Here is a 24905-nt window from a genome sequence, read left to right as displayed (position 1 = left end):
GTATTCTATAGATCACTATGCTATAATTCTACTCTCCAACTTATAGCATACTCTTCAACTCACTTCCCTACAGTAGAAATGCAACATATAAGTATGTCCCTTGTATGCCTAACAATAAATATACAAATATATTTTATATACAACTATATTAGCTTAATTAATCTATGTATAAATTGTAATTATTAGAATGAATTTAATTAAGGATCCAAACAGGCCTTTGGAAATAGGATAAAGAAAAGGGAGCCACTGTCACTGCTCGACGAGTTTACGAATGGCAAAAGAGACGGTGACTTCCTAGCGCCAGGGTTGAAAACGACATGTTATATCTTATTCTAAGCCGTTCTGTTTTCCTCACATTTGATCCACCCATTTCTATATTTGAGAAAAAACTAAAAACGGGACAGGACATAGCTCAAAGGTCTATGGGTGGAAATCCCAAAAAGCAATGGAGTGAACGGAGAAGAACCTTCCTCGGTTTATCCGAGAGGGGGGTTCGGCGGAGAGAGCGGAATCTAGGCCTCGCTTTCAGGTCTGGATTCTCTTGTCTTATCCGTTAAGGGAGCGGTTTATCAGTTGTGACCTGTGTTTATCCCTTAACGGAGTAGGCTATTTATGTCATAGTAGTGCACCTAACCACTGAATTAAATCAGATAAAGATAGGTGCACTGTTCCATCTATTTTTGGAAAGGGGGTTCGGGGGAAAACCTTTTATAAGGGGTTTGCCCGAATCACCTTTCCAAGCTCTCAAATTTTACAGATTTTGCGATTGTAAAATTTGGTGATGGAATTCTATGCGCAGAATTCCTAATGGCCTTAGCCTGGATTTCCTATTCCCTCCTCTCCTTCTCAAACCAATGCTTTACTAGGAAATCCATACCTTCTTTCCCCCCTATACCTATAGTATAGGGAGCTTTCCGGTATGGAGCCAGCGTCGTCGTAGGTATACCTCGCCCCCCTGCCCAGTTGCTAACTGTTAGGGTCCTTTCGAACCCCGTCCAGGCACCCTCCCGGTAGTGCCAGGGGACAACCACTTCTGATGGGTCTCATCTGTGAGTGGGAATCCCATTAGTAGCAGCTGGTGACCGCCTTCTTGTCGCCCATCTCTTAAACTCTTGTAGTAAACCTCTGGCCGATGACCTCCCGATCCTATCTCCTCCTAAGTGAGCTCAATGCTATCATTTCTTAGGAAGTAAGAACCGTGCCTTCAGCTTGATCCAAGAGCTGATTTCTTTATTTCTTTCGTTCGCCTGTCCTGATATTCTCCTTGGTCTATTGTCCGAAGATACGCCAAGTTCTCAATCTACCTTCCCCCTCGCTTCAGCTCTAGCTAACGTCCGATAGTCTGTTCTCACCTGCCCGGCGGGGATATCCCCAAAAGTCGACAGACTAGCCGTGGTGTGGACGCGCAACCCAACCTATCTCTAGGTTGGGCTTGAAGTACCCTCTTCCTTCAAAGAGCCAGTGCCCATCTTCCCTTCCATAAGGGCTGACTCAGCTCAGACAGTATAGTATCTGGCTAGTCACTTTAGTGATCGCACCTTTGCCAAGCTTCCTTTTGAATTACTAAGATCTCATACTTGGAAGTAAAATTAATACCAACATTGCCTTTGTCATTCTAATCTAGTCTGGCATGGTTATACCCGGATCTACGGTTTGATTGGGACTAGATTAGAGAGAGCAATGCCAGAAAATGAAAGCTAGTAAGAACATCTCCTTTATAGACTTATCCCTTATAGATAAGTGAAGCGCCCCTCAAGATGTATTGACAACGAGCACTTCAAGTTATTCTGAGGAGATGAATAGTTCGCAATATTCCAAGTATCCGATCCTTTGTTCTCCATTCTGCTTATCTTAGGTGGATCGAAGTTATTTACCCTGGTAGAAGCAACGTCTCCCGACGTACTATTGGCTTCAGGTTAGATTTATCGAATACCTTTTGAGCTGGCTCCCATCGCCAAGAAATCTAGTTCGTAAATCTAGTTTCCGCATTTGTTTCTCTCACATCAAACCAGCTAGCAGTAATAATTTACGATCATATACGATCATATCAGCACCATCAGAACAGGCTTTGTTGGGACGCCCTTATTAGAGGGCCCGGAGCCTGACGTGCGCTGCAGTACTGGCGGCGTACTGTTTGTGCTGTGCTTATGGGCTGCTGCAAAGCCGGCGACTGGCTACGGCTTGGTGCAGCCAGCAGATGTGCAGGCCTGTTTGGGCCAACCGTCGGGCCAGCCCGCCAGGCTGCACCCGCGCGTGTTTGTTTACATGAAAATCTGTTGAGCTAGGCTGACACGCTTCGTCAAATCAAACGACTAAAGGCCTGCACCTCGAAAAACGAATCTGGGTTCCGATTCTTCGCCGCTTGGCATTACCCATTTCCTCCGCTAAAGAACGTAGAAATAGAAACGGCAGAAGGGATTTCTCAGATGTTTGTGTCCGTTTTCATTCCTATCCCTGCGATCCGTCGTGAGCACGGTTTCAGATGGCCAACAACCAGGGGCCACTCGTTCGGTTGGCTGCTAGGCTGCTACGCAGAAGAGAACAAGATTAGCAGCTGGCTCGCGAGGCAATTATTACATTAGGCCACGGAATCGAATTATTTATCCCGATACCGATATCACATGAAAAGATATCATGAGTGGTAGTAGTATTATGATGCATATACGTGTACTAACGCCAGACAGAACGGGCTCCACGGCTAACAACCACTCCCTACTCTTGGAGCGGTGTACTGGCCGGTCTCGAAATGCATGAACCGGGGCACGACACCAGCATCAAATCGATCTGTGCTGTGCTGGGGCTAACCGTGGTTGTGATTCTAAACCTGTGACCCTCTCTCAGACACGAAAACGATGCCATGCACATGTACTGCACTGCATGCATTGCAGTTGGAGAGAGAGAGAGAGCAAGCATCCGCGGCGGAAGCTTGGGTTTCAAATGGACATGCAGATAAATTAAGCGGTGAGTTTTTTCGCCCAGCCAGATAGACCACGTTCGCTTGTCTTATAAGCCGTACTATTTTAGCGAACGAACAATACAACAAATCAGCGAACAGTAATCTCAGCAAAACGAACAGGGCCATCGTAAAAACTAATCCTCCTCCGTTTGTAGAGAAAATGACAGTTTGAACGAAGGAGCGGAGAATCCCGAGGCAATTAAACTCCCGTATTACTGCTCGTCGTCATCAGCGGGGACAATTAAGGTGGATGCGGGGGGGCAGGCCACGAGGCCACGAAGCGAGCAGGGGCTTCCGGTCCCGGCCCCCGAGACCCCATGGGCGGGGGGGTGGCCGTGAACCCGAGGCGAGAACAGAAGACTAAGGCCCTGTTTAGTTGCCAAAAAAATTTGCATAGTAACTGTCACATCGAATCTTGCGGTACATGCATGGAGTACTAAATGTAGACGAAAAAAAAAACTAATTACACAGTTGGTCGAGAAATCGCGAGACGAAACTTTTGAACCTAATTAGTCCATAATTAGACACTAATTACCAAATACAAACGAAATGCTACAGTGAGCCAAAATCCAAAATTTTTTGGATCTAAACGCACCCTTTGGAAGGTGAATCGAGTGGATCGATGGCCTCGGTTCCGGGCCGTCGGTCCCATCTTTGCCGGGCGCACGAGTTCTGAGAGCGCGTCGTGTTTGCTCAGCAGTGTACTCCCCTGTGCCTCGTCCGATGTCAAACACCCCCATAATCCGTGCATACAGACGCTAGCTGAGCTGAGCTGACCTCCGTTTATTATCGAGTTTAGTGGCCACACCACCACTAGTACTAGCAACAGTGTACACCGTGACAGCTAGGCCATGGTGATGGCACTTGCACTTCCAGTCTAGCCCAGGTGGCTTGCGGCATGCACTGGCAGTGGCAGCACGATTTGAGCTACTCCTAAACTTTGGCTGATGAGTAGGAGTACACTTTGACCGTGCGTTAGGCGTTTAGCTCGGCTGGAATCTGGGAATGTGGTCGACTAGTCCTGCTCGCTACCACCGTGCCTTGCGGGTGCGGAGCTGTTTTTTCACTTGTACTCGATGGCTCTACGCGGAAAAAGGAAGATTTTTTTTTTTTATCTCGTCTCCATTTTCGTCCAAACACGGGAAGGTCCGAAGGTGAAACTTTCGCTGCTGCGGTGTTGCAGAGCTGTAACTTTTCTGCAATCTTCGTACTGTAACTGTAATCTTTTTTCCTTTCTGAACTTGATCAAAGCTTTGACCTGCTGACTTGCTGTGCTGCAAGCTTTTTGGCCTGTCCAGCCAGCAGAGTATCACGGGGCAGCACCAGCAGCAGCAGCAGCTGGTGGCTTGGGCGCTTGGCCTGGCCTGGCCATGCAGCTTGCCACCTTGGCTCCGCCTGCGCTGCGTGTGTCTTGCAGCACGAGCAGGGAATTGATGGGCGCTTTTGGGGCCTGCCGCGGCAAAAGGTTTCTGGAATCTGGCCAAGTCAAATCACTGGGGCAGGGGGTACAGACCTACTCCATCGCCGTCAGTCGGCCAAGCAAGTCTACTCACCACCGTCACACAGAAGCATCTGGATTTGAACGCCGCGCCTCCGGATTGGGACCGTTGGCTCCCTGCCCCAGTGGACAGTGGTGCTCTCTGCTCCCTTTGTCACGTCTCTCCCGCACACCCTTAATGCCTAGAAATGGCCACTCAGTCAGATCTAAATGATCAGTTTGGTTTCTCGGTGATTTGCAAAGTTTGATTCCAAAAAAAGACCAAAATGACTTGGCTCTAAGTTAGATCGATTTCTATCTGGCGATTAAGTATTTTAGGTCTGGCTCAGTCATTTGTTATGACCGAACTAAACGAGCTACCCATAAACGCGAACAAAAAATATTACATATCAACGAATGAAGTATAAAACAACACAAATTAGAGCACCGGAGCTTTTCATGTGTCCTCGCCTTTGGTACGTTGACCTCCCAAAAACTACATCAACATAAGTTAGAATAGCTGTGCAGCGTATTGGCGCCAACAATCGTCAAGCTGCTAAGCCGTTAGCTTGTTACCATCGTTGCCTAGATCTGCATAATTAAAAGGGAGAGAAGGGGCTTGGTGGCGCCGCCCTTGTCCGTTGTTGTGCATGCGACGCGCACGATAGGAAGAGTCCACTGTGTGACACTGTCGTGTTGAGCCACCAGCAACAATGCAAAGCAAAAATGGAGGGTGTAGTACCAGGAGCAAGGACTAGGGCTTGGCGTCAATATCAGCTAGAGGAGAAGAGCTCAGGTGGGGGATCTATGGGCGACGGTCGTCCTATCCCTCAAAGGCTGCAATGACTATTGGGACTTGGGGGCTGCACATGCATGGGGAGAGAGGGTGGGTCGACTGGGTGGAGGGTGAGACCGTGAGAGGGTGGAGCGGCTAGGCGGTGTAGATGTGCTAAGGTTGTGTTAAATGAGCTTGAGTTGAAAACTATTGTTAGGCCTAGAACTCGTATTTCGGTTACCCAAGGCTAAAAATTGAACTAGTCGGAATTACAGTTGGACTTAGAACTTGGTCCAAAGTAAAATTTTCAGCTCCTTTCCGGGCATTCTGGTTCGTTTTATGGTCTTTTGGTTAACTGTCACAAAAAATGGTCTTTTGGTTAACGATACCCATCCCTATATGTGATCTCTGTTCGCCTTTGGCCTTTCGCCTAGGAGGACCCTGACATGAGAGCCAGGAGATCACAGAAGCTGCCATGGAAATTTCACAAGCGACCGTGCAGTCCTCCTGTCCGTACCACACAACATCATCGCTCCCAATCCCAAACCACGCCATCAATTCGGCCCTGCTCCATGTGTCCGCGTACATTTCTCGCAGATCCGGCAGCATCCGTTGCGCCCCCTCGTTTATGCGCAACGCGGCTGAACCTTCCCCACGTTTCCGACAGTGCCGTTCGAAACGGTCGATCGATCGCAGAGCCAGCAACCTCTTCCATGGTTTCTTTCGTTTGTTTGGCAGCATGGAGTGGAATAGTGGATATGGTGGATCGCGCGCCTGTCACGACTGCAGGAACGGATCGCCGCTCTGTGCCCCTGTCTGGCAGCGTGTCTGTCTGCCCGCTGCCGACCTCGTGACTCCTCCATGTCGTCCCGACACTGCACCGCACCGGTAGCGGTTGAAGGTCAATGCGACCCCAGCAAGTGCAAGAGAAAGTACACGACGACGGCACGACGGTAGCAGCGAGAGGGAGCGGGCAGTATGCCCGTATCCTCCAGAAACAAATCGGAGAGGCGTAGTAGTACTCGTGCGCACGGTACGCGTACACTGCGCTCAGCGAGAATCGCACACAGCCTTTTGTTAACTCTGCAAAAGTCAACGCGGTTAAATATGCCTGCTTGTTCTAGGGACTGGATCCATCAACATCAAGGAAAGAATCACCATAAAACAAGAAGGTAAAAACACCGACATAACCAGCAAAAAGAAAAGGGTGTCGATCTCAACACATCAACGAACATCAGCACCGAATTGTTTGTTTTCTCTGACCTCAGCAGAGTGACCCACCCACGCTCGCGTGTCCCGCGCAGGCCACAGGTCGGGGGCGGTGCTGCTAACCCACACCTAATGCACGCTGTCCTTTTCTAATTCTAATCCTGATTACAATTGAGTATTTGGCTGTGGCTTCTCACGCAAAGCTTCCCTTCCCTCGCCTCTAAACCTGCACTGCAACTGCAAGTACTTGTAGCCAGGACTCGTCTACTAGTGCTCTTTCTTTTGTTGCGTCGCTCCACCACCTGCCCCCGGCACCCGCAAAAGGTCCAAGAATTCGCGGACACCTCCTCCTCTTCTTCCTCCTCCTCCACGATGGCCATGCCAAGATCCTTCCCCAAATCCTAGCACATGCGCAGCAATTTGATTTTTCCCCAAAAGGAAGGATTTCATTCCTTCCCATTCCATGGTTTGGATTTGCCATCAAGCAAAGGCGAAGCTTCTCTCCTGTGATCTCCCTGTACCTTGGCGAGCTGTGCGACTGATTGGTTGATCCAGGTCCAGGCTGTATGTAGGATAATGAGCGGTGGCAATTCTTCGTGGTTGATGCCTCCGCCGCCGCCGTCGCCGCCGCCGCCCGCGTCGTCGGCGCTCGACAACGTGGAGACCAAGATAAGCCCCAGCATCGTCTTCATCGTGGCGATCCTGGCGATCGTCTTCTTCGTCTGCGGCCTGGTGCACCTGCTGGTGCGCCACCTGCTACGGCTGCGCCGGCGCCGCAGCCGCGCGCGGGAGGACGCTGACAGCGTCACGGCGTTCCAGGGCCAGCTGCAGCAGCTCTTCCACCTGCACGACGCCGGCGTGGACCAGGCCTTCATCGACGCGCTCCCGGTGTTCCTCTACCGCAACGTCGTCGGCGACGGGGGCGGGCACGGGGAGGGCAAGGACCCGTTCGACTGCGCCGTGTGCCTGTGCGAGTTCTCGCCCGACGACCAGCTCCGGCTGCTGCCCAAGTGCAGCCACGCGTTCCACCTCGAGTGCATCGACACGTGGCTGCTGTCCCACTCCACCTGCCCGCTCTGCCGCCGGAGCCTCCTCGCCGAGCTCTCGCCGACGTGCAGCCCCGTCGTGATGGTGCTCGAGTCCGACAGCACGCGCGACATGGCCGCGTCGGCGGCTCGGGCCACTGACGACGCCGACGGCGAGCCAAGCGCTGGGGCCACGGTGGCGCAGGAAGGAGCGGAGGAAGTGGTCGAGGTGAAGCTGGGGAAGTTCAAGTGCGTCGAAGGCAACAGCGCCACCGCCAAAGCAGCAGCGGACGGAGCAGGGACCAGTGGCGACGGCGACAGCGACGCCAGTGCCCGTGCCAAGGAAGGTCTCGGGCAGAGAAGGTGCCACTCCATGGGGTCCTACGAGTACGTTATGGACGACCGCGCCTCGCTCCGCGTGGCGATCAAGCCGCCCAAGAAGAAGCCCGCGGTGTCCAAGTCGCGCCGCCGCGGCGCCATGTCGGAGTGCGAGTTCGGCGCGTCCAAGCGCGGGGAGACCTCGCTACGCCTGCCATTCCCAGCAGCAGCGCACAAGCAGCAGCTTCTGCAGTCGGACGCGGCCACGGCGAAGCTCGCCAAGGACAGCTTCTCCGTGTCGAAGATTTGGATGGTGCCGGCGTCCAAGAAGGACCCCGACGCGGCCGGCGAGAGGCGCGCGGTGTCGTTCCGGTGGCCCGTGAGCAGCAAGGACGAGGGAGACGGGAAGGACAGGAAGAGCGGGAGCGAGGCGGACTGGGACGTTGAGGCCGGGAGCTGCGGCGGCAACAGTGTCGTGTCGTCGCTGGCGGAGGAGAGGCCGTCCTTCGCGAGGAGGACCCTGCTCTGGGTCGTCGGAGGCCGGCAACAGAGCAGAGTCGGGGACTGTTCATGATCAGCGCACGATTATTTGAATGAAGAGAAGAAGAAAAAAAAGGCAAAGAAGTTCTTTTGTGCTCTTTTGGCAGATTGGTGGTAGTGAGTAGTGATTGCAATAGCTAGAAATTTGTAAAACCCAAAAGGCTCTGAAAAATTCTTTCTTTCGCTTGTGCATTCGATTCCGGCTTCATTTTAGCAGCGAGGAACCCCCTCCCAGATCAGGACTCGTCAGAAGCAGCGATGAACTGAACAGAGAAACAGCGAAATCAGCTTCAGCTGCTACCGAGACAAACATATGCAGGTCATAAACTGGAACTAACAGTTCCCTTCTCAGTTGCTAATGCAGCTAACAACAGCTTCTGAAACAGTAGACGTTGTTTGCGTTGCTGCTCAGAGATTCAGAAACCGTGTCCAAGAGGATCGCTATGGGAGTAGTCCTCCGGGGCAAAGAAAGGAGCCGCTGGCTGCTCTGCACCTACACGCAAGGAAAAAGGGCGTTTGGTTGGATCCGCGCATCGGATCGGCCGGTGACGGGCATGTGAGCTGCAAGCGTTGCATGCTGCGCGCAGCAGCAGCAGTGCACCGCGGCGTGCTCCTTTGTTTGCTCCTGCATGTATTTGGAATTCTGGCAGGATGTCTCTCTCCTTTTCAGAAGCGGCAACGCAGGCGTGCCGTCAAGTTTAGGAAGGTGGCATGCATCTTTACTTAACCTCCTGACCTGTAAAGGAGGCACCCGCTCAGCTCTCAACAGAGATTCTCTCTCCTCTGCTACTCTGACGGCTAGTATATACATTTTGATACGCACGATCCTGAATTTATTTTTCTGGTTCCAACGATTCAAGTGTAGTGTTAAGTAGGCGTAGAACACACTGGTGATTTGAACTTTGAAGTTGAGCTCTAATTCAGGTAGTAACGCTTTTATGCGTGCCATGGAAATGGGGTCAGTCGGTAGGAGAACTGGTCCAGTGGCTGTACCAGTGACAATAGGAGGACAAGATGTTCTCTGCCCCTCATCATCTGTTTTTGGACACTGGTGAGCTGTTCTTGCATCACCACTGGTAGCAACGGAAACGGTGGAGTCCTTCAGGTCACAGGCTGTTCCAACAGACAATTAATGCACTTCGTACTACTACTCAGTGGGCAAAGATGGATCTCTGCATCTCGCTTTGTTAATTATTCCGCTTTCGAGCAAAGCGGTGGTTAATGCAAGCGCACCACGTGCTGCAAATCAAGTCAAACGCATCTAACCCACGTTCACAGGTTTACTCCGGATTATTCCGCGCCCTGCTTTTGCAGAGCTTGTGCAGAAAAAGTCCTTAGTGTTTAAGTACTAGCGGTGTTGCGGATCCCTGATGCGGTTCCTTTCCCTCCCCGCAGGCCGCAGCAGATGAGAAGTTATACAGCCTCTTCGTTTGCTCAAATACGATTATGGATTATAAGCTAGAACAATATTTTTCTCTCACACCAAATCAGCCAGCAGTAAATAATTCACGATCGTTTACGACGAAACGAATAGGCTGATACATGATTTCCCGTATCTCGTCCCAATAGCACACCAGATGAACACATAGGAGAGCAAATATCGTGGAACTCTTATCTCTTTTTCATTATAGATGGATACTGGTTCCTTTATATAGTCTTAACCCTTCGGGGGTATATTTGGTATGAGCCCATAATTATCTTAGGGTTATTGTTTATCAACACTCCCCTTGGATGAATACCGCGATCAACTCATGCCTCATTAAAACTTCTAAAAATCCAGTGGGAAAATATGGAGAAAGAGTACATAGTGCTGCTAGATGTATTACACTTGTTGCCTCATTAAAAACCATTATGAGAAACTTTTGAAAAAACTCATTTATGGAAAAAAGAGTACAACGGTTGTCTTCGGGATATTTTATAATCTTCAGGACTATAAATTTCATGGTCTTCTGGATCCAGTAATAAGGGCAATTCAAGGGCGATCTCTCCCTAAACTTTGTAGGTCTCTCAGTCGTCTTATACCAATATTATGGATACATTTTCTGAATGTAGTAGCTGATAAAGACTTAGTGAACAAATCTGCTACATTGTTACATGGCTGGACTTTCAAGATATTTACCTCACCCTGCTTCTGGAGTTCGTGAGTATAGAAAAATTTAGAAGATATATGCTTAGTCATATTATTCTTAATATAGCCCGTTTGTATTTGTGCAACACATGCTGCATTATCCTCATAGATAATAGTGGAGGTATCCACGGTACTAAGACCACATAACTTCTGGATATGGTTAGTCATCCGTCGTAGCTAAGCACATTCACGTGCGGCTTCATATAGCGCAATAATCTCTGAGTGGTTTGTTGATGTTGCTACCATGGTTTGTTTGCAAGATGTCCATGATATAGCAGTACCACCATAGAGAAATACAAAACCAGTTTGAGATCTTGCATTATGCGGTTCAGATAGATATCCAGCATCTGCATAGCCAACCAATCTTAGATCCTGATTCTTCGAGAAATACAAGCCAAGATCTTGGGTGTCATTCAGGTATCTAAGTATTGTCTTAACACCTACCCAATGTCTTCTGGTTGGGTTCACATTGTGACGAGCTAGCAAATTCACTACGAATGCAATATCAGGCCTAGTGCAGTACGCAAGGTACATCAGTGCTCCAATAGCGCTCAAATAGGGAACTTCGGGTGATAAAGGCTTCTCGTCATCACTTCTCGATCTAAATGGGTCTTTGTCCTCCTCAAGTGATCTGACAACCATCGGGGTTTTCATAGGATGAGCCTTTGACATATTAAATCTTTCTAAAATCTCTTTCATGTAGGTAGAGTGGTGTACAAAAATTCCTCTAGGGAGATGCTCGATCTACAGGCCCAAGCAAAACTTGGTTCTACCCAAGTTTATCATTTCAAACTCCGCCTTGAGGTAGGCGCTTGCTTCCTCAGTGTCTTCTTTACAGCCTATGATATTTAAGTCATCAACATAGACTGAAATAATACAAAAACCCTTATGGGATTTTCTAATAAATACACCGGGAGAATCAGTATCATTAACGTATCCCTTCCTCAGGAGGAAGTTACTTAGCCGATTGTACCACATTCGGCCAGACTGTTTAAGCATGTACAGTGCCCTCTGCAACTTAACACTGTACATGTTGAGATTTGTTTTAGAATCCAAAATTTTTAGTCTATCTGGGACTTTCATATATATATATATATCTGTGTGTGTACATCCTATATATAGAATGCACCCAGGCTGGCGGGCGCACCAACTTGGAGCAATCAGCGTGCCCAAGCGAATACATGCATGCATGGAATTTTTTGTTGGTTCGAATCTTTGAAATAATTTTTCTCCTAAACCGTAACCCCGAGTGACAAACCGTTTGTTGCATCCGACTCAATAAAATATTCTGAGCAAAATTAGATCCAATATAGATATATTTTTTATCTTTTAAACAATTTGCATGTCAATGTACTACCGATTGCAACTCTGTCTATCACCTAGTTGCAACTAGTTATAACTCTGTGTATTATATGCATCTGGTCACTATAATCACACCAAGTTGCAATTCTGAGTAGCAACTGTATTTGAAAAAAAAACTTCATCAAATACAACCTTCATTGCAACTAGTGCTCAATACGCTACAACCAAGTTGCAATTGTGTTGTCGAAGTGCTTGCAACTCATAGTACAACATATTGCAATTACGTATTTGAAAAAAAAACTTCATCAAATACAACCTTCATTGCAACCAGTGCTAAATACGCTACAGCCAAGTTGTAATTATGTTGTAGAAGTGCTTGCAACTCATAGTACAACATATTGCAATTACGTATTTGAAAAAAAACTTCATCAAATACAGCCTTCATTGCAGCCAGTGCTAAATACGCTACAGCCAAGTTACAATTGTATTGTAGAAGTGCTTGCAACTCATAGTACAACATATTGCAATTACGTATTTGAAAAAAAAACTTCATCAAATACAGCCTTCATTGCAACCAGTGCTAAATACGCAACAACCAAGTTGCAATTGTGTTGTAGAAGTGCTTGCAACTCATAGTACAACATATTGCAATTACGTATTTGAAAGAAAAAACTTTATCAAATACAGCCATCATTGCAACCAGTGTTAAATACGCTATAGCCAAGTTGCAATTGTGTTGTAGAAGTGCTTGCAACTCATAGTACAACATATTACAATTACGTATTTAAAAAAAACTTCATCAAATATAACATTCATTGCAACCAGTGCTAAATACGCTACATCCAAGTTGCAATTGTGTTATAGAAGTGCTTGCAACTCGTAGTACAACATATTGCAATTACGTATTTGAAAAAAAAACTTCATCAAATACAGTCTTCATTGCAACCAGTGCTAAATACGCTACAGCCAAGTTGTAATTGTGTTGTAGAAGTGCTTGTAACTCATAGTACAACATATTGCAATTACGTATTTGAAAGAAAAAACTTCATCAAATACAGCCTTCATTGCAACCAGTGCTAAATACGCTACAGCCAAGTTGCAATTGTGTTGTAGAAGTGCTTGCAACTCATAGTACAACATATTACAATTACATATTTGAAAGAAAAAACTTCGTCAAATACAGTCTTCATGGATCTCGTTTTGTTAAGCATATTTTTTCAACAACCTACTTCAAACAGAACTAAAATCGGATATATGGTTTAGAAGATATCGCATTTTTTCGTTTCGAATCAACAAAAGATTCCCTACATGCATGCTTCCTGGTGGATGGGTTGAGTAGTTAGGTGGCATCACGTAGTTGGTTGTCTTCATTTAGTTTTGCATGCAGGAGCGTGGACTTACACCGCGCTTGCCACTCGCCGCGTTCCGCGCGTCTCGTGGCTCGCGCTCGCGTGTCGGGTGCACTCGCTTCACAGAATACACCCAGATGCATTTTAGCCTCGTCCTATATATATATATATATATATATATATATATATATATATATATATATATATGTGTGTGTGTGTGTGTGTGTGTGTGTGTGTGTGTGTGTGTGTGTGTGTGTGTGAATCTAGCGACCCACACAGATACACGGTCACTACGTTCATCATCTGCATTTTCAAATTTAAGCCTGCTATCATAGATATTAAATATCGGAATGTTATGCCACTCACAACTGGAGAATATGTTTCATCATAATCTATGCTAGGTCTCTGTGTGAACCCTTTGAAAGCTCTAGTTTGGTTTTGGTTAATTGATGAAACCCTAAGTGCTAACCTAGTTTATCAAAGTAATTATGAGATAGGTAGCACTACTCCAAGTGATGAAGCAATGGCGAAGATCATGACGATGGTGATGGCATGGTGATGATCAAATGCTTGAACTTGAAAAGAAGAAAGAGAAAAACAAAAGGCTCAAGGCAAAGGTATAAATAGTAGGAGCCATTTTGTTTCGGTGATCAAGATACTTAACGAGTGTGATCACATTTAGGTTAGATAGCCGTACTATTAAGAGAGGTGAAACTCGTATTAAAATGCGGTTATCAAAGTGCCACTAGATGCTCTAACTCATTGCATATGCATTTAGGATTTAGTGGAGTGCTAACACCCTTAAAATGCTTGTGAAAATATGCTAACACATGTGCACAAGGTGATACACTTGGTGGTTGGCACATTTGAGCAAGGGTTAGAAACTTCACCGGTGCCCTATACAGAAAAGACAGGGGTTCACAGAGTGACCGGACGCTGGGTTCAGAGTCCAGTCAGTGATAGCAGTAAGCACACGGTCTCGGTCTTATGACCGGACGCTGGCGTGTAAACTGACCGGACGCTCATGATCTGAGTCCGGTCAGTGCTGACGTACGCTGACATGAGGCGCACAGAGGAAACGTTGAGTGACTGGACGCCGAGTGAGTCTGGTCAAGCATGACCAGACGCGTCCGGTCGTGAAATTTCACATTTGGAACCTTACTGGAAACGACCGGACGCTAAGGTCCTGCGTCCGGTCACTTTCTAACTGACGCATTCGGTCATCACTTGACCGTTGAGATCGGGTGATCGGCGTTTGAAGCCGATGACACGTGGCAAGCATCGGGCGACCGAGCGCTAGGGTCCTACGTCCGGTTGAACTGACCGGAGCGTCCGGTCACCCCTAGTTGTGCCCAGTGAAGGGGTACAACTGCTCTATTTCATGGGGACTTCTATTTAAGCCCCATGACCGGCTCAAGCTCACGCTCTTGGACATTTGCATTGACATAGCAACCTTGTGAGCTTAGCCAAAGCCCTCCCACTCATCTCCATTATTGTTTCATCATCATTGTGAGATTATGAGAGAATCCAAGTGCATTGCTTGAGTGATTACATCTAGAGGCACTTGGTGTTCGTATTTTGCTGCGGGATTCACTTGTTGCTCTTGGTGGTTGCCACCACCTAGACGGCTTGGTGCAGCGGAGGAGGATTGGCACGAGTCGGTGATTGTTCGTGGCCATCTTCAGTGATTGTGAGAGGATTTGTACCTTCCCCGGCGGAGCGCCGAAAGGTAACTCTAGTGGATTGCTCGTGTCATTGAGTTACCTCACTTGTGGGTAGGTACTTGCGGTGTCCAAATTATGTGGACGAGGTTTGTGCAACACCTCTTAGCCGTCGAACCACCAAGTGTTGGTTGACACAACGGGGACGTAGCGTGTTGACAAGGACGTGAACCTCGGGAGAAAATTGGTTGTCTCTTGCCATTTGGTATTCTCCTGGTGATTGATTTAATATTCACCTTGTGATTGGTTCACTCCTCTACACGGCGGTACAATCACCCTACTCACTCATTTATATTTTTGCAAACTAGTTGTGGAAAGCTCTTTAGTGTAATTAGAATTGAGAGCTTGCTTTGTTATTTTAAGTTCATCTAGTGGAGCTCTTTAGAGTAGCAAAATTGAGAGCTCTTTGTGAGTAATAACATTGCAAGTTGTGTGCCTAGTAATCATTGCAACTAGAATTATTGGATAGTTGGCTTGCAACCCTTGTAGAGCTAGAACAAGTTTACATTTCGCTATTTGTCATACTAATCAAATTGCTCTAGTTGATTTATAGATTTTTAAATAGGCTATTCACCCCCCTCTAGCCATATTAGGACCTTTCACCCTTGTGCTACGAGCCTCGCTTTGTATCTCACCATCACATTGTTCTCATATTTCTTTTGAACAAACACCCATTTGTATCCTACAGGGAATACTTTGGAGAGTGTGCGAGCGACAGGCCCGAATACTTGCCTCTTAGAAAGCGAGCGCAATTTCATCTCTATTGCTTCTTTCCATTTGACCCAATCTGAGTGCTTCCGGCACTCTTCCATGGACTTTGGTTCAGAATCCTCATTAATCGCTTCCGTGATCTTAGAGACGAAATTAATGTCGACATCTGTATTCTTTCTGTTATATAGTTCTCCAGATTTAGCATAATTTATGGCAATTTCTTCAATTTAATCATCTAGCTCATCATGATTTCCCAAATTACTCGATCTTGTTTGTTCCATTGTCCTTGTGCTATTATTTGTATTTGTGCGCACATTTGCACTATGACTTTCACCTTTAGGATGTGTCATTGCTGGGATGACTGAATAGGAGCGTAATGCGTTCTCTCTAACAACTTGGCTTTACGGGTGTCCCCGCTTGGCTTGTGCCGAGTCATCCGGATCTCTCCCCCTTTTCCTAGGATTGGGGATTTGGGTAGAGTTCATGCCCTCCAGGGGTATCTCCACTCTCTCCGGTGCATTAGCCGCAAGAATATACGATTTTGACACTCCTCTTATATCAGTAAATGCGTCTGGTAGATTATTCGCTAATTGTTATAGGTTTATTATTCTTTGAACTTCAAGTTCAATATCTTTAGTGCGTGGATCAAGCGAATGAATGTTGCTGGCAGTCCAATCTTTTTCTCGACATTCTTTATTATTAAGGTACAATCCTCCCCCTAATGTCAGGAAATGCTATTCATTGAAGATGATATCAACGTACCGAGCAGTAAACAGATCTCCGATTTTAGGCTCCAAATATTTGATTATGGATGGAGAGTTATAACCTATATATATCCCCAACTTCCGATGAGGTCCCATAGTTGTACGTTGGGGTGGTGATATCAACACATATACAACACAGCCAAATTTTCACAGATGGGAAATCATTGGTTGTTGTCCACGCGCTAACTGGATTAAGGCAGCAGCGTGCAGATGGGGCAGAGTGAGAGGCAGATGGCCTATACTGGATTATGGCAACAGCGTGCAGCACTGCATGTCCCCAACAACTGGTTGGAAGTCTGCCATCTTATAGAAGCGGTTCGACAATTAATTTTATTCTTTTTATTAAAGATTCAGCAAGCCTATTTTTATGTGTGCACATGGGGCACAAAATGCTCTACATTTATGCCCAAAGCAAGACAATAATCATTAAATGCTTTTGAGATTAACTCTCTAGCATTATCCATCCTGATTACTTTTATGCGGTTCTCTGGAAAGCTAGCACACAATCGAATGATTTGGACAATAAGTTTTGCAAAAGCATGGTTCCGCGTAGACAAGAGGCATACATGGCTCCACCAAGTAGAAGCATCTATAAGCACCAAAGTATCTAAAAGGCCCCGATAGAGGGTGAATAGGACCACAAATGTCACCTTGGATTCTCTCCAGAAAACCTAGGGACTCGACATTTAACTTTAGGTAAGAGGGTTTAGTTATTAATTTTCCTTTAGCACAAGACACACATAGAAAGTCTTTAGAAATTTGTGTGGTTTTAATGCCATGACCAACAGATCCTTTTATGATGTTCTGCATCATCCTTAATCCAGGGTGTCCGAGTCTTTCATGCTAGATCATAAAAGACTCAGGATTTTTATATATAGTAGACATCGCAACGTATTCTTGAGGTGGTTTCATTTTTGTGTAGTAAATTTTAGAGGAGGTGCCCGACGATTTTTCTACCACTTTTGTCCCACATTCGTCTGCTGTCGTGATATAGAGGTATTCAACACCATTTTCACCAGCAGTTGTAACATGGTAGCCACTACGGCGTATATCTTTGAATGTGAGGAGAGTATGTACAGCTCCCGGGTACAAAAATGCCTCTTCTATGAAAATGCTGTTATTATTAGGGAGTACGACCACGGCTCGACCAGAGCCTACAATATGGCCGTTGCGACCAACAATCATGGTAATATTTTCAGTCTTTTTCTACAGTGTCTGAAAATATTTTGTCTCTCGAATTATTGTATTTATGGCAGCACTATCAACCAGGCAAAATTCTTCTTCAGCCTCCATGGAAAGTATGACTCTTGTTCTATTAAATATAGTACTAATTTAATCTGTCATGTATAATCAATATAGCAAGCCGATTAAAAGATAGCACATAACCGAACAAGGGATAAACTGATTAAAATAATGCTATGCACCAAGACATTCATGTCGAGAGTTAATGCTAACAAAAATAATAAAGCTGCTCAATGGGAGCACAATAAATTGATTAAAATAATGCTATGAACCAAACCATTCATACCGAGAGTTTATCCTAGCAGAATAATGAAGTTGCTCAACGGGGGCATTATTACATCACACAAGACTTTAATTGTTTTGCTAAAAATAAATCACACTGGCTAACAAATAAATAAATGGCTGATAACTTGGTCTACTCCTCGTCAAGGAGATCCTCATTGTTGAGGTCAAAATCATCATCACCAGTATAGGCATCTCCCTTTTCAGGAGTATGATCGTCGGTGGCATTATGATCAACATCCATAGCTGCTGATTCAAGCTTCTCTGTAGGCTTTGATGGCTCCAGGAGGTGTAGTCCAATCACGGCATCGACAGATGCCTAGACGAAGTGTACCTTTGGGTTTTGGCACTTCTTCCACTCTTAATATAGCTCAATCAAGTGTGGGTTGGTAGTGCAAGTACGGGACCAATGCTGGTGGGATCCACAGCGGAAACAACCCTCATTTGAGTGTTTCCCTCCACTTGCCTCGTCCTTTGAGCCCTCCAGGGACTTGCCTTTGCCATTACCATTGAACTTCTAGCCTTTGCCATTGCCATTGGACTTCTGGCCTCTATTCTTAAACTTTCCCCCTTTTTGCCCCTTGTGACCATGAAACTTTTGGCCCTTGTTTTTGAAAGAACCTTTACCGTTGTCGTTACAGAAACTGGCATGTGCTTCAGGATGTGCCTGTGTCCCAGTAGGGCGCATGTGGAAGTTCTTCATCAAGAGTTCATTCTGAGCCTCAGCGGCAAGCAGCATATTGATGAGATCACAGTACTTCATGTACTTGTTGTTACGGTACTGCTGCTGGAGTACCATGTTGGTGGGGTAGAAAGTCTCGAGAGTTTTCTCAATCATCTCGAGTTCAATGATGACCTGGTCACAAAAGCGAAGCTGAGCCACGATACGGTGAATCGCAGTATTATATGCCTCAACTATCTTGAAGTAGAGGAAGCGGAGTTGTGCCCAATCGTGCCTGGCCTGTGGGAGAAGCACTACCTTCTGCTTGCCAAAGTGTTCCCGAAGCTTCACCCAAAGTACCAGAGGGTCTTTCACCTCCAGGTACTCCATCTTCAGGTCAGGATGAATATGATGCCTTAGGAAGATGCAAGCTTTTGCCTTGTCATGGGGTGGCGGAGCAGGAACAATGGCTGTAGGCCTGGCGATCGTGGGAGGCGGCTGCATCGCCTGTAGATGGAACTCACAGTCGAGTGCCTAGGTTTGATAGTTCTTGCCGTTCAGCTCAAGAACCTTAAACTCTGTCTTGTTGATCGAAGCCATTGCCTATTAATTCATGCAAATTAACTTTCGGTAAATAAGCATGAAGTAGTATGTATAGCCATGAATGAATTATTATCAACACAAAAGAAAAGTGACATAAAATATACACGCAAGGCATACAACGGTGGTCTACAGCCGCCGACATCACAAGATAGCCATCAGGGCCATGATGGTGTCGCAAGTTTTAGTAGGCAGCGGGGCCACGATGCATGTATAAGTAATGCGCAACTTCAGGCAGCACAACGCGTGGAAGTTTGCTGGCTTACGCTTCAAACGCGTTGGGTTGGCCGGCGGTGCAACATGAAAACAATTGGAATAAACTAGCGTGCATGCGTGGCATGGCCAATGTCCATGGATGGCGTAGTAGTACACACCGGCGTACATGCACAACATGATGGGGTGGCCGATGTCAGGTGGCAGACCGAAGATAAAAAGATATCATCGGTAAAAACAAGATCAATCTATTACACAAACTAGTAATAAATAAGACTAATCTGCTGGGTTCTTAAAAAAAACTACAGCCTGTTCGTTTGGCTGTGGCTTGTCGTAAACGATCGTAAATTTTTAGCCGGAACAGTATTTTTCTCTCACATAAACCAGCCAGTAGTACTTCTTCACAAACCAGCAATGATATGAACCAGCCAACCAAACAGGCTGCTAGTATCCAAAGATTGGATCTGTTATACTAAAAAAATCTAGAGCGCGTCTAGACTGCTAGCCGAACAAATCTACAAGATTGTGTTGTTCAAGATGTCATAATCAAATAATCTAGTAGCTAGTAAAAACAAATCTATTAATCTAGCATACTAGTGCTCACGTGGTGACGGCTGCCATCAGAGCAGCGGCAAGGGGAATTACATGAGATAAACGGTAAAGATCAATCTAGAACAAGTAAACTAGACAGAGAAAAACGATCTGCTACGTATCTAGCATGCTAGTTATATACATGAAACTGATCTAGATTGAAAACAGGATCTAGTTGTGAGCGGATGGATCCAACAGATCAAGAACAGCATACTGTCGTTGATGAGTACCAGTAGAGCGTGCGGATAACGTGTTAAGTAACAGCGGTGTTGCGGATCCCTAATCCGGTTCCCTTCCCTCCCCGCAGCAGATGAGACGTGAGGAAGTTGTAGACGATTTCCCGTATCCCTTCCCAACAGCACACCAGATGAACACACATGAGAGCACGTATCGTGGAACTCTTATATCTTCTTCATTATAGATGAGTACATGTTCTTTTATATAGTCTTAACCCTTCGAGGGTGTATTTGGTATGAGCTCATAATTATCGTAGAACTAGGGCTAGGTATTACTGGCTACGCAAATTTGTGGAGCTGGAGCGATGATATACTGTGTTTTTTTTAAAAAAAAAAGAGTCTCCAGGCCTATTTGGAACCTATGAATTTCATAGCAATGGAATTTCGAAGAATAGAGAAAAAAATCCTTGTTGCAAACAGAGGGGCTCAAGTTTGTCTTGCCGTCGCCAATGCTTCAGGGCCAACATTAGATCATGGATTATCAAAATTTTCCGGTGGATCGGCACCACCATGCATACACACATCACACGTGCCCCGGTCTCTCTAGTGGGCCCCCAGGAGCATCCCATTGACCACATTCATGTTCATGTGCCGCTTTGTCAGTCGTTCGTTTGTTCCTCGTTCGTCGGTGCCGTGGTTTCAGGCTTTCAGCTCAATGGCCCCCTCGGCTTTTTCTTTGGTGGGCCTCGTGCGGCCTGCTTTTGAATTGTTGTAGAGACGCATAGAGCGAGAGACAGGGAGGATCCATGCATGCTCGGCCTCACAGACTGGGCCATTGCATGCCTCCGGCGCCCTCCTTAATTTTGGGGCCCATCTTTATTGATTAGGACTGTACGCAACAAATGGGCCTGGCGTCCCCCCTGGCTATTACCTAGCCCGCCCTTTTATCGTTGGCAGGCTAATGCTGAGAGCCCCATTAGACGCTTTCAGAAGTTGAAGTGCCTGTACTGCTACTAAAATGCTTATACCTTTTTTATGTACAAGGATGCTTACAGCATATTACATCCCTTTCCAAATTATAAATCGTTTTAATTTTTCTAAATAAATAATAAAGACATAACATACATTATTTTCAGCTTTTTACCATGCACCTAGTAGAGAACTGCATTTGAAACTTAAATGCATAGTTAAATATCCTATGGACATTGTTGTCTGTAACATAAACACTATAGCCATGTTCGCTTGTCTTATAATCCGTACTTTTCAGCTTGTTTTTTAGTCGGAACTGTGTTTTTCTCTCTCAATAAATCAGCCGGAACAGTGTTTCGGCTTGTTTTTCCAGCGAAACGAACGGGGCCTATATTACTATGGCCACCTGTCTATTTGATTAACCGTTTTCCAGCTTATATTAGCTTCGTTTAGGGTCTATTTGGCACAGCTCACAACAGATTCATGAGCTGTTGTGAGTTGTTTTATTTACCAAACTCCTATTTCCAAAACAGTTTCATAGGTGGAGCTGTTTTTCTCCCTCTCTCACAAAACTATGAGTTGAGATGAAGCTGAAAAAAGTATCTTATACTAGCTCTCTCCCTCGTTTCTCTCTCATCCGTGCATGAAGTTGTTGGTGAAGCTGTTTTGCCAAACAGTTTTTCCAAAATAGCTAACTACGCCTAAAAAGTTGTTCATGAAGTTGTTTTCTAAAAACACAGATTTACTAATAAAGCGGAGCTTTGTGAAATAGGGCCTTAAGTTGTCTCTGGTCTAAATAAATGGCTAAACGATATGTGACGACTGCTTAGGTTCAGGTGCACACGGGTCTAGTATTAATCTTTGTCGCTTGTCAACCAAAGACGTCATCTTTCTCTCGAAAAAGGTACGCACACCAAGGATATGGAAGCAAGCCACGAACCCCCTTTTTTGTCAACGAATATGCCCTACGGATCCGATCGTCCATAGAAGAGAGTACCAGAGGAATCAACTTGCGCAACCTACCAAGTTGGGTCACGAGGCACGGAACAACGCAGCCGCGCGCGACGTCTAATCCCTTTTCCTTGCTTGCCGTCAATGCTCGCCTCGACTAGGACGAATCGGCAATCGCGGCCGCCGAGAAGGTGCTGCCGCCCTGCCGCCTGCCGGCCTTGCCCTCCTCGTGTCTAGAGCCAATTGTTTAGCGCTCAAGAACAACGCCTGCACGCCGCGGATATGTTGGTTACGTTGAACAAGAGCTCACCTCTAGCTAGCTCCATCCATCCCGGTGCATTGTCCAAGCCGATCGAGAGCATCTGATCCCAATGATGACATGGTAGGTACATACAGAGAATGAACGAACGAAGGAAGCGAGGATATTCTTTGCTTCATCGCCATCGGCCCAATTATTCGACCAGAGGCATCGGTCACATGCATGTGCCTTGCCTCCTCCAGCTTCGTTCGTTCGGTCCGGATAAAACGGATATGCATGCATCGTGCGTATGGAAACTCCAAAGTGGGTTGTGCCGTGGAACGGTTCGATTCAGAGTTTCGTTCCAGTGGCGTGGCGGCATGGCGCCATGGCTATGGACTGTAGTATTAGCTAGGTTGGAGCCTTGGAGTTGGATCATGTCCAGAGAGCAGACAGACAAAGAACAGGCGCGTAGATAGATCGTTAGATGTGGTTGGAAGCCTTGTCACGTCCAAACATCTGTCCGAGCCATAGCTAGCGCAGTAGTAGCTGACGGAGCAGTACTTACGTACGTGCATTAGGTCGTGATTAGACCACCTTTACTGATGAAACTGCGTCCGGAGGTCGACGTTCCCGACGTCGCACCAGACATCAGATAACGCGATAAGGGTCGTCAGATCAGTGAAAGATTTGCGACACATACTACAGCCTCTAGCTATGGGATAGATAGATAAGAATGTGACATTCCAGCTCTGGAGAAACAGCGGCCGCTGCATGCAGGTAGTTCGGAAGCCGAGACAACCACGGAGTGACTGAAACGGTCCTTGACCTTTAGTAAAGAACCTCTCATCGAGGAGAAAATTCTACACATGGTTGTACACAGTAACTTCTCTGCTAGTAAACGTACGAATGCTGTCCACGTATGGATGATGTTTTCAGAACCCGTGGCGTTTCCTTTCGCGGGACATGAACAACCCGGGAGCAAATCGACAAACTCCGTTGTCCGATCAATCAGCCTCAGCGGAAACGTGTTTTGACAGCCGGGATGCAACGCAACTAAGGGTGGCAATGGGTAAATCCCCGTCGGGTATGGGCATCCTAGATCCATCCTCGTCATAAAAATTTGGTACCGTCAGAATACTTATACCTGTCATGGGTGGAGAATTTTTCCCAGACCCATACCCGGCCAGGTAAATCATACCCGTCGAGTCACCCGTACCCGCCAATAATTTATTCACGCACATGAAAATCAACAATTCAATAACAACCACCACCAACCAGAGCACATAAAATTAGACAAATAATAGCATATAATAATATCTTCTGCAAATTAAGATTCCTTTCCATTCTACATTAGTCATGATTAATGTAGAAGTTACTGATTATAAACATAGTTTCGGGAACTTTCGAGTGGAGTATTTGACTCGTTGACTCCAGAACAAGTGATGCACTGCAACACTGAATAAGAGTATAGCTATCTTGCAAGTACCCTACCTCCTGTTGAAGCAGCATTGCTTGAATGGGCCATCAATCTCATGGCAGATGTGGTGGAAAATGAAAGCTACAACAAGATGAATGCTCGCAACATTGCTATGGTTTTTACACCAAATATGACCAAGGTTACTGGCAAGCATATTTGTTTCTCTCTACTGCATTACTTTTCAGAATCTGTAGTCTAACCACGGAGCATTGATCTCTTCCAGATGGCTAGGTATTTTTCACCCATGGGTAAACGGTTACGGGGACTGCTGGAACATACCCATACCGCGTACCCGATGGGTGAAGGGTTTGGTCCATTTACGTACCCGTAGGTAGTGTGCTTAGTTCATATTTAAATCCTACTAGAGTAAATACCCATCAGGTATCGAGGCGCGGTCCCCATTGCCATCTTTGAACGCAACGCAGCCCTTTCTACCTAAACCCCCGGGTCACCACTCACCCGGGCCCGAAAGGAGCTCGCCTAACTCGTACTACTGCGTACCAGTAAACGCACGAGGGCGCCACGAACGCCAGGCGCTCGGTCGATCTGTGTGTGCGTGCTCTGTGGCTGGCTGGCTATCATCCTTTCAGCGCGGACTTGCCCTGAACCTGGTCAGAGCACGGCAGACACCACGTCCTGATCCATACCGATGGGCGATGGCCACCCGATCTTTGTTTCACACGGAATAGAGCCGGTAGCCGCGACCGCCCAGCGGAGCGAGACGTCTGCATCTGGCACCGATCGCGGTGGACCGGGACGTGACGGAGGGTTTTGGTAGCTCCACGCCACGCCCGGCGACGGCGAGAGTGTGCATCGAATCCAACGGGAGATGGACGATGGACATGGATCCATTCCATCGGGTGGGCGTAAAGAATACTCCGTAGGAAAGCTCGTCGTCGTGCGCTGGTGTGTGTGCTTATCCTATCCCTGCTTCAGTTACGGTCAGACAACCATTGACTCGAGCCTCTTCTCTAGTCCTATAGCAGTGCGCATTGTTGAGAGGCTGCGCCGAGCGACGGAAGATTCGTATAAACCTTCCAGTCTAGTAATAACTGGGTCAAAGAGGCTTGCCGCCGTGCCAAGGCCAGGTCACGGATATTGAAAACCTACTGCAGCTAGCTTTAGATGCTGAGAAGTTTCCAGGTGGTAGCATTAGATTTTCCTCTCCCCATTGAGGCCAGGCCGTCTACTACGTACTTTCCTTCTCTGAAAGTCTCAACCAAGTTC

General features: G+C 46.6%; 2 protein-coding genes across 2 annotated transcripts; one reads left to right on the top strand and one right to left on the bottom strand.

The window, feature by feature from the left end:
* The first annotated feature begins 6643 nt into the window (after nt 1–6643).
* LOC136464670 (RING-H2 finger protein ATL13-like) lies at nt 6644–8671 on the top strand. The gene has a single exon (XM_066463633.1). The coding sequence runs from the start codon at nt 6994–6996 to the stop codon at nt 8332–8334; it is 1341 nt and encodes a 446-aa protein (XP_066319730.1). The 5' UTR covers nt 6644–6993; the 3' UTR covers nt 8335–8671.
* Nucleotides 8672–18316: 9645 nt separating this feature from the next.
* LOC136466227 (uncharacterized) lies at nt 18317–18964 on the bottom strand. Its single transcript, XM_066464644.1, has one exon. It carries the CDS (start codon nt 18962–18964, stop codon nt 18317–18319), a length of 648 nt encoding a protein of 215 aa, XP_066320741.1.
* Between the last annotated feature and the right edge of the window lie 5941 nt (nt 18965–24905).

Source organism: Miscanthus floridulus, chromosome 7, assembly GCF_019320115.1.
Source record: "Miscanthus floridulus cultivar M001 chromosome 7, ASM1932011v1, whole genome shotgun sequence".
NCBI lineage: Eukaryota > Viridiplantae > Streptophyta > Magnoliopsida > Poales > Poaceae > Miscanthus > Miscanthus floridulus.
This window is presented reverse-complemented; position numbering and strand designations above follow the sequence as displayed.